The 14,550-nt window shown below is 44.3% G+C and overlaps 1 protein-coding gene across 2 annotated transcripts in view; it reads left to right on the top strand.

Annotated features, from left to right (window-relative positions):
• CRTC3 (CREB regulated transcription coactivator 3) overlaps nucleotides 1–14,550 on the top strand; it is a 309,654-nt gene that overhangs the window by 273,544 nt on the left and 21,560 nt on the right. For both annotated transcript variants that reach the window (XM_082253380.1, XM_082253379.1), the window contains 2 exons: nucleotides 3,994–4,211; nucleotides 12,958–13,253. In XM_082253380.1, coding sequence (XP_082109506.1) covers nucleotides 3,994–4,211; nucleotides 12,958–13,253 — 514 coding nt within the window. The remainder of the gene's footprint in view (nucleotides 1–3,993; nucleotides 4,212–12,957; nucleotides 13,254–14,550) is intronic.

The raw sequence follows: 14,550 nt of genomic DNA, 5'->3' as shown, positions 1-14,550 counted from the left end.
AACCAGAAAAGATCACCCTTCCTGATAACAATCAGGTATCTGATAAATGTGTGGGAACAGAAAACGACCAGACTTTCTCGGATGGTCGGGGCCAGATACCTCTAGGGACGCCTGGTTCAGATTCTATCAGCGCCAGTGGTCCTAGAAATTCTAGGCTGGCCTCCTCAAGCCGGCCTGGCCGACTTGGACATGCTAGTCGCAGACGTTCCGTGGGAACTTCGTCTCAGGGAGTGTCTGTGGTCTCAAGGACCAATTTACCATCATGCTTTACAGTCGCTGGGTTTAATGGCCTGGCCATTGAGACCCAAGTACTGAAGGACAGAGGTTTGTCTACTTCAGTCATTCCTACCCTTATTAAAGCAAGGAAAGCGACTTCCAGCAAGGTCTATTATCACACATGGAAGACTTATATTGCGTGGTGCGAATCTTTAGGATTTCCTCCACGTACCTATTCGGTGACTCGAATATTGGCCTTTTTGCAACAAGGGGTTGAGCAGAAGCTAGCCTTGAGCACCATCAAGGGTCAAGTTTCAGCATTAGCAATCTTCTTTCAGAAACCTTTAGCTACCAAGTCCTTGGTGCGGAATTTCATCCAGGGGGTGCGGCACCTGGCTCCTCCAGTCCGCGCGCCCTTACCGCCCTGGGATCTTAATTTGGTTTTGTCGGTTCTACAGAAACCTCCCTTTGAAAACATCAGGGAGATTCCCTTGCTTACTTTATCCCAGAAGGTGGCCTTCTTGGTGGCTATCACTTCTGCTCGCAGGGTGTCAGAACTGGCTGCATTATCATGCCAGTCCCCATACCTAGTGATTCATAGGGATAAGGTAGTACTTCATCCTAAGCCATCTTTTCTTCCTAAGGTGGTTTCAGATTTTCATCTGAATGAAGATATTGTACTACCTTCCTTGTGTCCTCAGCCCAAGCATCATCGGGAACAGGCGTTGCATTCCTTAGATGTGGTTCGGGCAATCAGGGTATACCTGAAAGCTACGGAATCATTCCGTAAGACGGATTCACTTTTTGTGATCACGGATGGCCCCAGAAAGGGTTTGCCTGCATCTGCCGCGACCATTGCCAAATGTATTAGACAAACGGTGGTACAGGCTTATTCTATTAAGGATCAGAGTCCTCCGTTCCCTGTTAGGGCGCACTCCACTCGAGCGCTCAGTACTTCCTGGGCCTTTCGCCATCAGGCGTCAGTGGTCCAGGTATGTAAGGCGGCCACCTGGTCGTCGGTACATACCTTTACAAAATTCTATAAAATTGATGTGACGGCATCGGCGGATGCCTCATTTGGCCGCAAGGTTTTGCAGGCCGCAATTTGAGGAGACCGGTGGTCTACCTCGAGGGTTTTTTTCTGTTTGAAAAAAAAAAAAAAAATTTCTCTTTTTTGTTGAGTCTCATCATTAAGGATGAGCATTGTAAACTTCTAGTTGGCACCGGTTGGGCCTTCTAGATTGGGATTTGATTTCCATTTTCCCACCCCTCATTTGTGATACTGCTCTGGGACGTCCCGAAGGTGGTGTATCACCGAGGACTACGTCTGTCAATGAGCGCTAGAGAAAAATGGATTTTTGTAAAATCTTACCGTAAAATCCTTTTCTCTTAGCTCATTGACAGACGTAGTCCCCGCCCCTCTGTTTTTGAGTTGGGTTGGGTTAAAATCTCTAAAGACTGCTTTTTCACATAACTGATTTGCTGAGGCAGAGAGAGAGAGGATATACCCTCTGGGACTGCCCCTAGGGTGTGGCCAGAGCTTTTTAATTTCCTGTCTAGTCCTGCTCCTGTGGAGGCAACATAACCCGAAGGTGGTGTATCACCGAGGACTACGTCTGTCAATGAGCTAAGAGAAAAGGATTTTACGGTAAGATTTTACAAAAATCCATTTTTTTTTTTTACTTACCTGCCCTGTCTATTGGTTTTGCATAGAGCAGCCCCAATTCTCCTCTTCTGGGGTCCCCTGCTGACGCTCCCAGCTCTTCCAACCTTCCGAATACCTACCAAGGTAACTCGTGTGGGCTCGCTCCTGAGCCCGGCTGTCTGTGTCCATAGACACAAACAATGGGACTTTTCCCCGCCCCCACACTCTCATCACAAGATTTGGTTGACAGCAGCAAGTGGTGCTATTATTCTGCCTAGTGAGAAGGGAGAGCTGCCCCACTCATGTACGGCGCTGGATCTAAGTTGGGCTCAGGGAAGTATGAGGAGGGGGATTCTGGACACACAATTTTTTTTTATTTATTTATTTTTTACCTTAAAAATTACTTACCTGCTCTGTGCAAGGGTTTTGCACAGAACAACTCCGATCCTCCTCTTCAGGGGTGCCCTGCCGGCGGTCCTGGTTCCTCCCCTTCATCGGGTACCCCCACGGAAAGCCACTTTCCATGGGGGCACCTATGCGGGCATGCTCCAGAATCCCGCTTCTGTGTCTCTTGACACAGATAACGGGATTCTGACCCACCTCCTGCTCCCATGTCACTGGATTTGATTGACAGCGGCTGGAGCCAATGGCTCCTGCTGCTATCAGTCTCTCCAATGAGGAGAGAGACAGCGGCTAGAGCCACTGGGCTCATGCTCATTGCTGGATCGTATCAGGCTCCGGTAAGAGAAGGGGGGGGACTTTAGAATCACTTTAATACAGAGAATGCATTAATGTAAAAATCCTTGAGTATTTAGAATCTCATTAAGGCCAGAATAGACATACGGAGCCTCTTCTATAAATACCTACCTGCTACTTTTTAAATTACATTAAGTTATGCTGTAATTGCCACAAGGGATCAGACGAAAAATTTCCAAGTTTGTGGCTGAGTGCGGCTTCCCTTTCTCTGTTCTTTGCCCAGGTGCCTCAATAATTCACGTTTTCTATAATAATATATCTACCTCTCCTTTCCTACCTATATCTGGAGTGCTGCCTCCTTCTGTAGTATTTAGTGTGATTTTATAAGTGGAATGAGTGAGCAATAGTGGTATGAGTTTAGTTTATCTTTATTCAGCAATCATATTGATATTAAAGTAAAAGTCCAGCTATTACTAACTAAAGCCCCATACACACGTACTGATCGTCGGCCGAACGATCGGCCGTCTTTTGTCCAGGGCTGTCGTGTCTGTTGAAAACTGCAAAAGACTGCACACGAATTTTGTCGGCCAACAGCCGACTGCAGAAGTGATGTCATGTGATGGTTAACTTTCCTTGTCTTTTTTCTTTTCTGAGCATGCCCAGTCTTGCTAATCTGCTGTCTGTCGGCCGAAATCTGTACTGACTGGCGAACAATCGGCCGTTCTGTTGTTGGCCAACAAAAATGGTAATGCCTGCATGACAGATTCTGTTCGGCCGAAAATGCGCTGTCGGCTGTCGGAAGCATCCTGCTAACAAGCCTACAATCGGCCGATCGGTCGTCGGCCGAATATTTACGGCCGACAATCGGTACGTGTGTACGGGGCTTAAGCCTACGCCTGCTCACAATGCATGATCAGCTCCCAGTAGCGGCTTCAGGGTAAAGGAGGGACAGTCGACAAAGGATGCCCCATAGTAAGCCTAAGGGTAATGTTCCTGCCCAGCATTCCATCCATTGACTGCACTTTCTCCTCTCCCCTGAAGCCACCGCTGGGGAGATCGCGCGACTGGACGCGGGAGAGCTCTGAGTATAGGGTATAAGCATCTCCTCCTCCTCCTTTTTTTTTTTTTTTTTTTTTTTTTTTTTAACAGGGTAGTTAGAATAGGATTTATAAGGTGGTGGAAGCAGGTTGAAGCTTAGTAATAGCTGGATGTCTACTTGAATATCAAAATGATTGCTGAAATAAGCTAAACTGAACTCATATCACTGCTAGCTGCACCATACTGCCAGTTAGTTGGTAATAGCCTGGACTTCCACTTTAATAGGGATAACGTAGAATTTAAACCGTTTTCCTACTGTAACCAATTTTTATATCGGTATTGCTAGTATGACGAGTAGAATTGAGGATTTTGTATCGCCTCTTTTTTTTTATCTACAGAGTTTTTCCATCTTCTGATCAGAACGCAGGCCTCTCGCATTTCCAGGGGAATCTAAACACAGGTGGTTCACTGCCAGACCTTACAAACCTCCATTTCCCCTCTCCATTGCCCACTCCCCTGGACCCAGATGACACTGCATATGCGGGCATAGGCACGGAAAACAGCACGAGTGGGCTGCCTGCTGCTATGACTCACCTGGGCATCAGTAACTCTCCAGGTCAGTGATGTACAGACAGTTTTTAAATAGAACTATAAGGCTACCTGACTTGGAACTTATTAGGCTAATAAAAAAAAAAAAGAAGATATTTCGATTTTTTTGCTTTATGAATCAAATATGCTGAATGCATTAACACAGAGATTGGCTATATTTAAACCCAGTTGAAATATCACACTTTTTGTCGTTATTGTCCTGTCCTGACACAATTTTTAACTGTGTTTTTTCTTCTGGATATGCCTGGTGTTTAGTCCACCTCTTGCAAAAATGTTATAAGTGCACCACCATAATAGAATTTAAAAAAAGTGCGTTTGTTAAATGTGTGCATTGAAAGCCTGCAGAGCATTGCAACTGTGATCCGTATGGAGGTGTGGACTTATTGCATGTAAACCCACTACAAGTACATTGATGTCTCCACACCTGTGCTGGCGCGGTGGCAGATGGGATTTGTAATAGTGATCGACCAATATCGTTTTTTTTAATGCTGATACCGATATTTTGGTCATTGGATATCGGTATCTGCAGATAAACATATATATATAAAAAATGTTTTTTTTTTTCTTCACAGGTACTCCTAGTGGAGGGATCTGGGGGTCACCCCTCCTCGGCACTGAAAAGCATTCAAAACGTTAAGTTTGGCTGTTTTGAATGCTGTCAGTTTTTTTAATTTGGCGCCGAGTACTCGGAAGTGATTTAATGACATCACTTCCCGGTTTTTTACATGGAGACCCGATCAGAGCCGAATGCCGCTTTGATCAGGTCTTCTCTTTGCGGCCGTGAAGGTAGGATGCCCGGGTCTCCCGGTGGGACGGGTGAGCCGCGGAAGGTGGCGGGAGCGGGGAGACGCCCCCCCCCCCCCCCCTGCTCCTTGTAATGACAGCTGAGCGGCTTCTGAGACAGCTGACCGTTGGCTATGGACGCCGGTACCGGGGTGATGCCTCTAGCTACAGAACTTTCCCTAAATATCGGTAACCTCAGGGGCCGATTCTGATATATCGGGGAAAGTGCATATCGGCCACCGATATCAGTGGTGCCAATAATCGGTCGATCCCTAATTTGTAGTCTGTCTACTGTGTGAATGGATGACATGGCTGTGTGGGTGGAGCTACGTACAGCCGTGCTAAATTTAAACATCCACAGAATGCTGCAGGAAGAAGTACCCTGTGATTTATAGGTACATGCACACGAACCCACACAGATGTTGCTGCATTCCAAAATATAGCAATGGGGATGCCTGTGCATCCATGTGCTTGTACACAAAGCCCTGCATGTACCTGAGGAAAATTCCACAACAGGCATATGGTATAGTATGCCCCGTGTGAATGATGCCTAAAAAGGACAACGTGTCTTTAAAATACATTTTCTCTATTAGTGGAAATTTACTTCCAGTCGTCCTGCTGTAGTGCTGTATTCTGACATAAATGAATATTGGCTGCAACCCCTCATTACAACCACACTAACACAGAATTGTAGTGCTGAAGAAGAGAGGTTTGTTTCAATACAGTGTAAATTGTAGTATAACTGCTGTAACCGGAAAGTGGAGGCAAGACCATAAGGGTCCATTTGCACGGGGTGCTTGACTGAGTGCCCCAGCAGGTCGGTGTTTTCCCAGCACAGGGTTGAAAAGGTTTTAAGTGCATACCTGTGCTGTGGCTGCATGGACAGAGCCGCTGTGTTATATTATGTGCGAGTGCAGGCCCCCGGCCCTTGAACTCTCACAGTAAATTCTGGGACCTGCACGCACCCACGTGTCATATTGGGACACATGGGCTCTTTCCATGCAGCCACATGTCCTAGTAAACTTCTGTTGACTGCCGGCATGGGGATGCATGCAACAACTGTGAATCCCCATGCCGGGAAAACATGGACCTGCACAGGGCACTCAGTCAAGCACCCAGAATGAATGGACCCTAGAAATGAAGGTTTTTACAAGGTTTACCTGACTATCTGTTTCTATTACTTTAGCTCCGCTTTAATGAATGCACTTTATTTTGCTGCTTTTTTTTTTTCTCTTTACCTATAGTTGACTTTTAGAAAGTAAAAGTCAACTAACAAAGATTATCACGTTATCACTACTTAAAATACTGCTAACTTTATGGTGGTGATAACAGTGCGTTTTAGCAAGTTGTCTGTTTAGGAGAGTGGGGAAGGTGATAACATGTTATACTTTGGGTGGTAAAACCGTTCATGAGAAAATAAGGCTCTGTGCACATAAAGCCCAACCAACATTTACACACAATATCATTTTTTTCTTTGATTTTGTAAAGCATAGGAAAAAGTGTGTACCCCTGTTTGGATTATATTGCTGCTCTTATATTTTTTCTCACTTCCTACCTAGGTGACCACACAGGGGGAATTTGATCAACAGGGACACCAATATCCTGATAAAAGTTCTAATCCATTTATGTTCTGCTAATTAAAGAAAAAGTTCACCTTTTAACAAAAAATAATAAATACACGTTTTTTTGCAGGTAAAAAAAAAAAGTGCATTTATTATTTTTTGTTTTCTGGGGCCTCTAAAGCAGGGATCTTCATCCTACGGCCCTCTAGCTGTTGCGGAACTATACGTCCCATGAGGCATTGTAAAACTCAAGACATTCACAGATATGACTAGACATGATGGGAATTGTAGTTCCTGAACAACTGGAGTGCCATAGTTTGGAGACCCCTGCTCTAAAGCATTGCACCAGCAGAACGCTGGTGCCATGCAGGTCTCCTGCAGATCTATCAGTGTATCTGTGTGCCCGTACATCCTATATGGGCAAGCATATACATTCTGACAGGAAGAGAGAATGAACTATTACAGTGCTCCACAGCACCGTGGTAATTAATTGAAAACTACAAGCCGACAGCCGCAAAGACTGAGGGACCTTGTAGTTTTCCATTCACAGAACCCCACTTAAAAAGCACCACTGTTCAACCATGGTACTTTTGTCATATTTTGAGTAACAAGTTACAACCACAGCTTGCAGAACGCAACATTCATAAGTGTTATTAGTGGAATGTGAATTTTGAGATCTACAGTATCACACAAAAGTGAGTACACCCCTCACATTTTTTGTAAATAACACTGAAACACTGAAAAAAATGACATTTTGCTACAATGTAAAGTAGTGAGTGTACAGCTTGTAAAACAGTGTAAATTTGCTGTCCCCTCAAAATAACTCAGCACATAGCCATTAATATCTAAACCACTGGCAACAAAAGTGAGTACACCCCTAAGTAAAAATGCCCAAATTGGGCCCAATTAGCCATTTTCCCTCCCCGGTGTCATGTGACTCGTTAGTGTTACAACGTCTCAGGTGTGAATGGGGAGCAGGTATGGTAAATATGGTGTTATCGCTCTTACTCTCATACTGGTCACTGAAAGTTCAACATGGCACCTTATGGCAAAGAACTCTCTGAGGATTTAAAAAAAAGATTTGTTGCGCTACATAAAGATGGCCTAGGCTGTAAGAAGATTGGCCAGACCCTGAAACTGAGCTGCAGCACGGTGGCCAAGACCATACAGGGGTTTACCAGAGCAGGTTCCACTCAGAAAAGGCCTCGCCATGGTTGACCAAATAAGTTGAGTGCACGTGCTCAGTGTCCTATCCAGAGGTTGTCTTTGGGAAATATATACGTATGAGTGCTTCCAGCATTGCTGCAGAGGTTGAAGGGGTGGGGGGGTCAGCCTGTCAGTGCTCAGACCATATGCTGCACACTGCATTAGAATTATGCTACAGCTGAGATAAGATAATAAGATAAACTTATTTGGCTCAGATGGTGTCAAGCTTGTGTGGCAGCAACCAGGTGAGGAGTACAAAGACAAGTGTGTCTTGCCTACAGTCAAGCCTGGTGTTGGGAGTGTCATGGTCTCGGGCTGCATGACTGCTGCCTGCACCGGGGAGCTACAGCTCATTGAGGGAACCATGAATACCAACATGTACTGTGACATACTGAAGCAGAGCATTATCCCCTCCCTTCTGAGTCTGGGCCGGAGGGCAGTATTCCAACATAATGACCCCCAAACACACCTCCAAGATGACCACTGCCTTGCTAAAGAAGCTGAGGGTAAAGGTGATGGACTGGCCAAGCATGTCTCCAGACCTAAACCCTATTGAGCATCTGTGGGGTATCCTCAAACAGGAGGTGGAGGAGCACAAGGTCTCTAACATCCACCAGCTCTGTTATGTCGTCATGGAGGAGTGGAAGAGGACTCCATTGGCAACCTGTGAAGCTCTGGTGAACTCCATGCCCAAGAGGGTTTAAGCGTAAATAAACTCTGCCCCTCAGATGCTGTTTTTTTAACAATAAAAAAACAGTATAATAAATTATTACAACATATTCTGCATTATAAGAACCCCCATTCACTAATTTCTTATTTTGTTCCCTGCAGTTTTAAAATATGTGCTTCCTGGGATAAGCCAGCTCCATTTTAAGTATGGTTTTCAGAGTCTGCATTGTAATATCTTTCCGCCCTTTCTTCTATGCCTAGCTGTAATCTCGCACATGCACAATGCTTTCTTAGCCAAGCCTCGTTCTAGCTCCAGGATTGCTATGGTGTCCTGCCTATCAAAGCAGACTTGTTTGATGATTAAGGTCACATGGGTATCAGGAACTTCTGAGTGGGACTATGTCACAGTATCTCAGCGCAATGCCACAGAGAGAGGAAACCACAGACACTGCATACTTAATAGACTTACGGCACAAAGAGTATGCTGTAAATCGGGGAGAAGGTGCGCATGCACAGGAGATGTCAGAAAATAGAATGGGACAGATTACAAGCAAACGGAGGAGGTATGGTGACATCTACACACAGCGATTTGCACTGTATTCACTGATAATTGTGTGCGAAAGTTATGTGGAGGTGTTTACAACCACTTTAAGGCCTCTTGCACACTGCAGCTTGAAAATGCTCAGTACAGCGTTTTTTTTTTCTGAGCTAAAATAGAGCCCATTCATTCTTAATGTGCCTATGCACACAGCCGCGTAAATGAGCGCCGCGTTTCTTCAGTAAGAACAAAATAGAAAAATCTGCATTTTTGTTCAGTAATTTGCGCCTGATGCGCGCAAAAACGCGTGAATGCGCTAAAATGACCCAAAATGTCAATTGAATATCCAGAACGCTAGAATAAATTTGCGCGCAATTACGCGCATTTGCGCAAATTCGCGAAAATGCGCGCATTACAATTACGCCAGAAAACGTAGATGCTCTAACAGGAGTATTGTGTGTAAGGTGCCTTAGGCATTGCTGGAAAATAATGGTGGCCACACAAAATATTGACACTTCGGGCCCAAGTTGGACACTTTCACTTAGGGGTGTACTCTTTTTTTTTTTTTTGTTGCCAGCGGTTTAGACATTAATGGCTCTGTGTTGAGTTATTTTGAGGGGACAGAAAATTTACACTGTTATACAAGCTGTACACTCACTACTACACACATTGTAGCAAAGTGTCATTTCTTCAGTGTTGTCGCATGAAAAGATATAAAATATTTACTAAAATGTGAGGGGTGTACTCACTTTTGTTTTATACCGTATGACACCAACTGTTATCATCCCACAGACTGTGATAAGAATGTACATTTGATCTCAACAAGAAGTGACAATGAAGATTTGTAGCCTCAGTTTTGTGTTCTGAAAAGCAATATGAAACAAGGTTTTGGAGGATTTGCTCCAGTAGTGGTTATATTGATCAATGCAATGAAACGCATACCTTATTAGAATGGCAACACAGACAGCTAGGAAACAGAATATGGATACAAAAGAATGTGGAGCTCTGTCTGTGTACTGCAGGGGAACTCGTCCGTTTACTCTCAGTCACATGTAGGAATGTCAGCACTCATTTAACCCCAGTAACTTTTTCAAATGATACCATTCCAACTCTGATCCCCTATAAATAAAGTTTTGTCAAACGTAGGAGCTCACATTGTGTCCCATTCAAACTCAAACTGTAGGGATCAACCACAGGTCTCCTCTGAGTGTTCTATTGATGTCGGCAACTGAAAAGCGGCCCTTTTTTATGGACGTTTGTCCTGCTCCTCCATCTGTTTAGCTTTCTAATGTTTATTTTTTGATTTTTGTTGTTTGGCCACTAGTTGCTGGCTGAGGAGCAGTTGGGTTTTCTAGGAAGGAAACCATAACACACTGCTGTCCACACTCTGTTCCTCCAATCAAGGAATCAAGGTTTCCACACCCAAAATAAACATCCTCAAATGCTACCATCCCATAGTTCGATCAAACAACATATCAATAGATGGATATCCAGAGGCTTTAAAGAATATGTAAACCGAACATTTAATATTCCTGCTATACCATGTACCTGTATGAAAAAGTATCCTGTTCTCTTTGTATTGCTTCCTTTGTGTGATATCTGTGATGTTCCTGCTTTCCTATTAAAAACTGATCATGAGGGCCCACACACCCACCTATTCCCTGGGAAGACCAGTGTGCTGCAGCATCTTTCCCCCAACTCTCTGAGCACCTTATGCAGCTGTGGTGATAGAATATATATTTTATTACCAAATGCATTGATACGCCTGCCTTTACACCCACACTTTAATGGCATCCCAGTCTTAGACCGTAGGATTCAATGTTGAGTTTGCCTGCCCTTTGCAGCTATAACCACTTCAACTCTTCTGGGAAGGCTGTCCCCCTTAGTTCCAGTGAAGGGAACTCTTAAGGCGTCAGCATACCAAGACATTTTGGACAATTTTATGCTCCCAACTTTGTGGAAACCGTTTGAGGTTGGCCCCTTCCTGTTCCAACATGACTGAGCACCAGTGCACGAAGCAAGGTCTATAAAGACATGTATGAGTGAGTTTGGGGTGCAGGAACTTGACTGGCTTGCACAGAGTCCTGACCTCAACCTGATAGAACACCTTTGGGATGAATTAGAGCGGAGACTATGAGCCAGGCCTTCTCTCCTACATCAGTGCCTGACCTCACAACTGTGCTTCTGGAAGAATGGTCAAACATTCCCATAGACACACTCCTAAACCTTGTGGACCGCCTTCCCAGAAGAGTTGAAGCCGTTATAGCTGCAAAGGGTGGGCCAACTCAATATTGAACCCTACGGACTAAGACTGGGATGCCATTAAAGTTCATATGCGTGTAAAGGAAGGTGTCCCAATACTTTTGATAATATAGTGTGTATCCGTGTGTGTGTGTGTGTGTGTGTGTGTGTGTGTATATATATGTATATATATATATATATATATATATATATGCAATAACAGACATCCCATGTGATTTGCACTGCATTGCTGTGCAGATCACATGCTATGTCTGTGTTATGGGATTTCAGCCATACAAACTGTATGGCTGGAATCGCATTCACACCAAAATAGTGCAGGACCCTTTTTTTTGGTCCGCACTGGAATTGGATTGCATGGATGATCACACCTATGCGATCCGATTCCTGCGCTATTTCACAATTTGCACTGCGATCTGCGAACCAATCTCAGTGTGATTCAGGTGCGATAGGGGAACCTGCACTGATTCACAGGGTTTCCTGCATTGCCCCAGTGTGAACTGGGACTCAATAAAATGCATCACTTCTATAAAACCAAGCTTTCTGATATATACATCGAACGTGCCTATATCAGACCATATAGGTATGTACATAACACGTTTTTAGACACTGTCTTGGCACCCATGTTAAGGGGTTTCGTAGTCTTGTTCTGCTTCTTCAGGACTTGGAATTGTTCATCTGTAATAAATATTTACAATAAAATAGATGAAATACAATTATTTCCAGGAGTCACAGGGAATACTAATAATTTTTCTAAATAAATAGAAAATATACAGTTTATGTAGAGTCCTGTGCATATTAAAATCACCTGACTCCTCCGATGTGCTTGGCCCATGGGGGAAGCCCTAGATAGGAACCAAATGGTAAGTTGCTCCATGGACAAAAACTGCAAAACGGGAGGCAAGATGAAAACACAACCCAAAATAGCACTGGCACAAGGATAAAACGTCACTTGAAAGGAGACAAAGTAGATAAGCAGATGTAGCATAATTCTAATGCTAGGTAATCGCAAGACAAGATTGCTACATTGCTGTTGGATAATTTGCTTTGCATTAGTGAATTTTCCTAGAAAGTAAAACCACTTCTTCCCTCCAGGTACTGTTAAGCTCAGCTGAAAATGAAAAGTTAATAAGATACGGTGCATGTGACACAGACTGGCAAGTACCAGGGCTGTGCTAAACTAGGATAAGTGGTGAGCCAGAAAAAATAAGAAGAAGAAAAGCACATGGAAATCTTCATTTTTTTTTTTTTTTTCCTCTCAATTGGGTCTTTGTACCCTACATCCCACTCTCTGACTTAAAAATGCAAGTTCAAGTTCCATGAAGCAGTTGTGATAATGCTGCCATTATATGGCCGTGAATAGGGGTTTGTCTGTAGAAAAGTCAGAGGGACCGGGATAAATCACTTGGTTGGTTTACTGAATTTCATTGGTACATAAAACTTCAGCAATAATCTGTAAGATCACTCTAAGATAGACCTATATTGACTTATAACAGGTGCAGGGGCTCTTAAAACCTCAAACGGGTGAAGGAATAGTTGGATGAATTAACAATTACTGCGGCGCTTTCATTACTAATCCTCCTTTCAGGTGTTGAGTTTCTTCACCCTGGCTCTGTGCCTGTGATCTAAGGATATGCCAGCATTCTCTTCTGTGTTACCTTAATAGAAAAGCAAACTTTGTATTGGTTTCACACACTTTCTTTTTTTTTTTTTTTTTCAAATATACCTTTTGACAGGTTTGCAGAACACACGGAGCAATCAACACATTCAAGGAACAATGAACAACACCTCACTTGCCTCTTCTGTAAACAACCATGGTCCTACATCTGGCCGATCGAATGCATCACTTCACCCGTCTCTACGCCTGGCCTCCCTTAGCAACCCTTCTCTTCCAACGGCTGCGCTTGGCAGTTCCCCAAGACGCAGGCACACTCCTGTCAGTCCTCTCACCTTGACGCCAGGCAGCGAGCCAAGCCGGTGTGTTAGTGGCCAGTTTTCACCCACCAGCCCCATGAGCATGGCAAACTCTCAGGTAAAGTTTCAGCAGGTAATCGTGTATAGTGGGATCAAAGTGATGGATTGTGTCTCTGGCATGTGGGAGTTTTCACTGGAAGGGTGAAGCTTATAGATTTTCTGTGGCGGTATAGAGGGGCCTCGCTTCTGTGCTTTAATAATAAAATGGGTGATTTTGAATTAAATTAAATTCAGTTTTGTTTATTCTGGTCTGGATCTGTACATTCTGATGTATTGGATTTTCAATATAAATCAGGGGTGTCCAACCTTTAGACCTTCCTGGGCCACATTGGAGGAAAAAAATTGTATTGGGCCATACATAAAATGAACTAACAATAAGAATAGCCGATGAGCAGAAAAAGTCGGGCAGGTCACAAGTTAATGATCACTGATATAGATAATGTACCTATCTGAGTAATAAAACTTCATTTCTCTAGCGCTCATTGACAGACGTAGTCCTCGGTGATACACCACCTTCGGGTTATGTTGCCTCCACAGGAGCAGGACTAGACAGGAAATTAAAAAGCTCTGGCCACACCCTAGGGGCAGTCCCAGAGGGTATATCCTCTCTCTCCCTGCCTCAGCAAATCAGTTATTTTCTGTCTAGTTAGGAGTAAGGACCTAGATACCTTGCTGGGATCTTAGGTCCTGGCAAGATTTTTTTCTTAAAGGATTTTTTAGACAGCTTTTTTTCTCCAGTGTTCCTGTGAGATCTTCAAGCAAGAAAGCTGAACTGGGCGACGGGCTGGATGTTGAGATCCGGTGGTCACCCCAGTTCAGCCTACGAGCGCGTGCAGGCCATAGCTCCGCGCTGGGTCGGCCGCGACAAAGTCCCATTAAAGGACTGACCCCGCGAGTTAAACGTCTCGCTGAAACGCCAAAGACCATGAGTCACGGCGTCCATATCGGTCGACAGCCCTCCCGCCCCGGTGGAGAGGGGTACTGTCAGGAGTTGGTGCCCGCCTGGTTCCGGTATGGTGAGTAGTATGTTCCCCCTTTTCCCCTGACGGGTCTTGTGGTGAACGCGGGCCCCTCTCTGTATGGTAAGATAGAGTCCCTCTCTATCCTATAAATGACACAGATCCTCCTACTTTGAGTGTGATTTTATGTGCAAAAAGCCAGGAGGCTTGGTTTGGGAGCTAACAATCTAATTGTATACATGTTAAAAAGATTATAATCTGTGGCATTCTGGGAATCTTACGGTGATAAGAATAAGCTACCTACCAGTCAGAAGCCACGGACATGTAGACTGCCTTCCTAATCAGATCTCCAGCTATTAGCAGGCCTCCCGAATGGCCATGCGGTCCGCCAGGGCC

This window comes from Pelophylax lessonae, assembly GCF_965119305.1.
Source record: "Pelophylax lessonae genome assembly, chromosome: 4".
Classification (NCBI taxonomy): Eukaryota; Metazoa; Chordata; class Amphibia; order Anura; family Ranidae; genus Pelophylax; species Pelophylax lessonae.
This window is presented reverse-complemented; position numbering and strand designations above follow the sequence as displayed.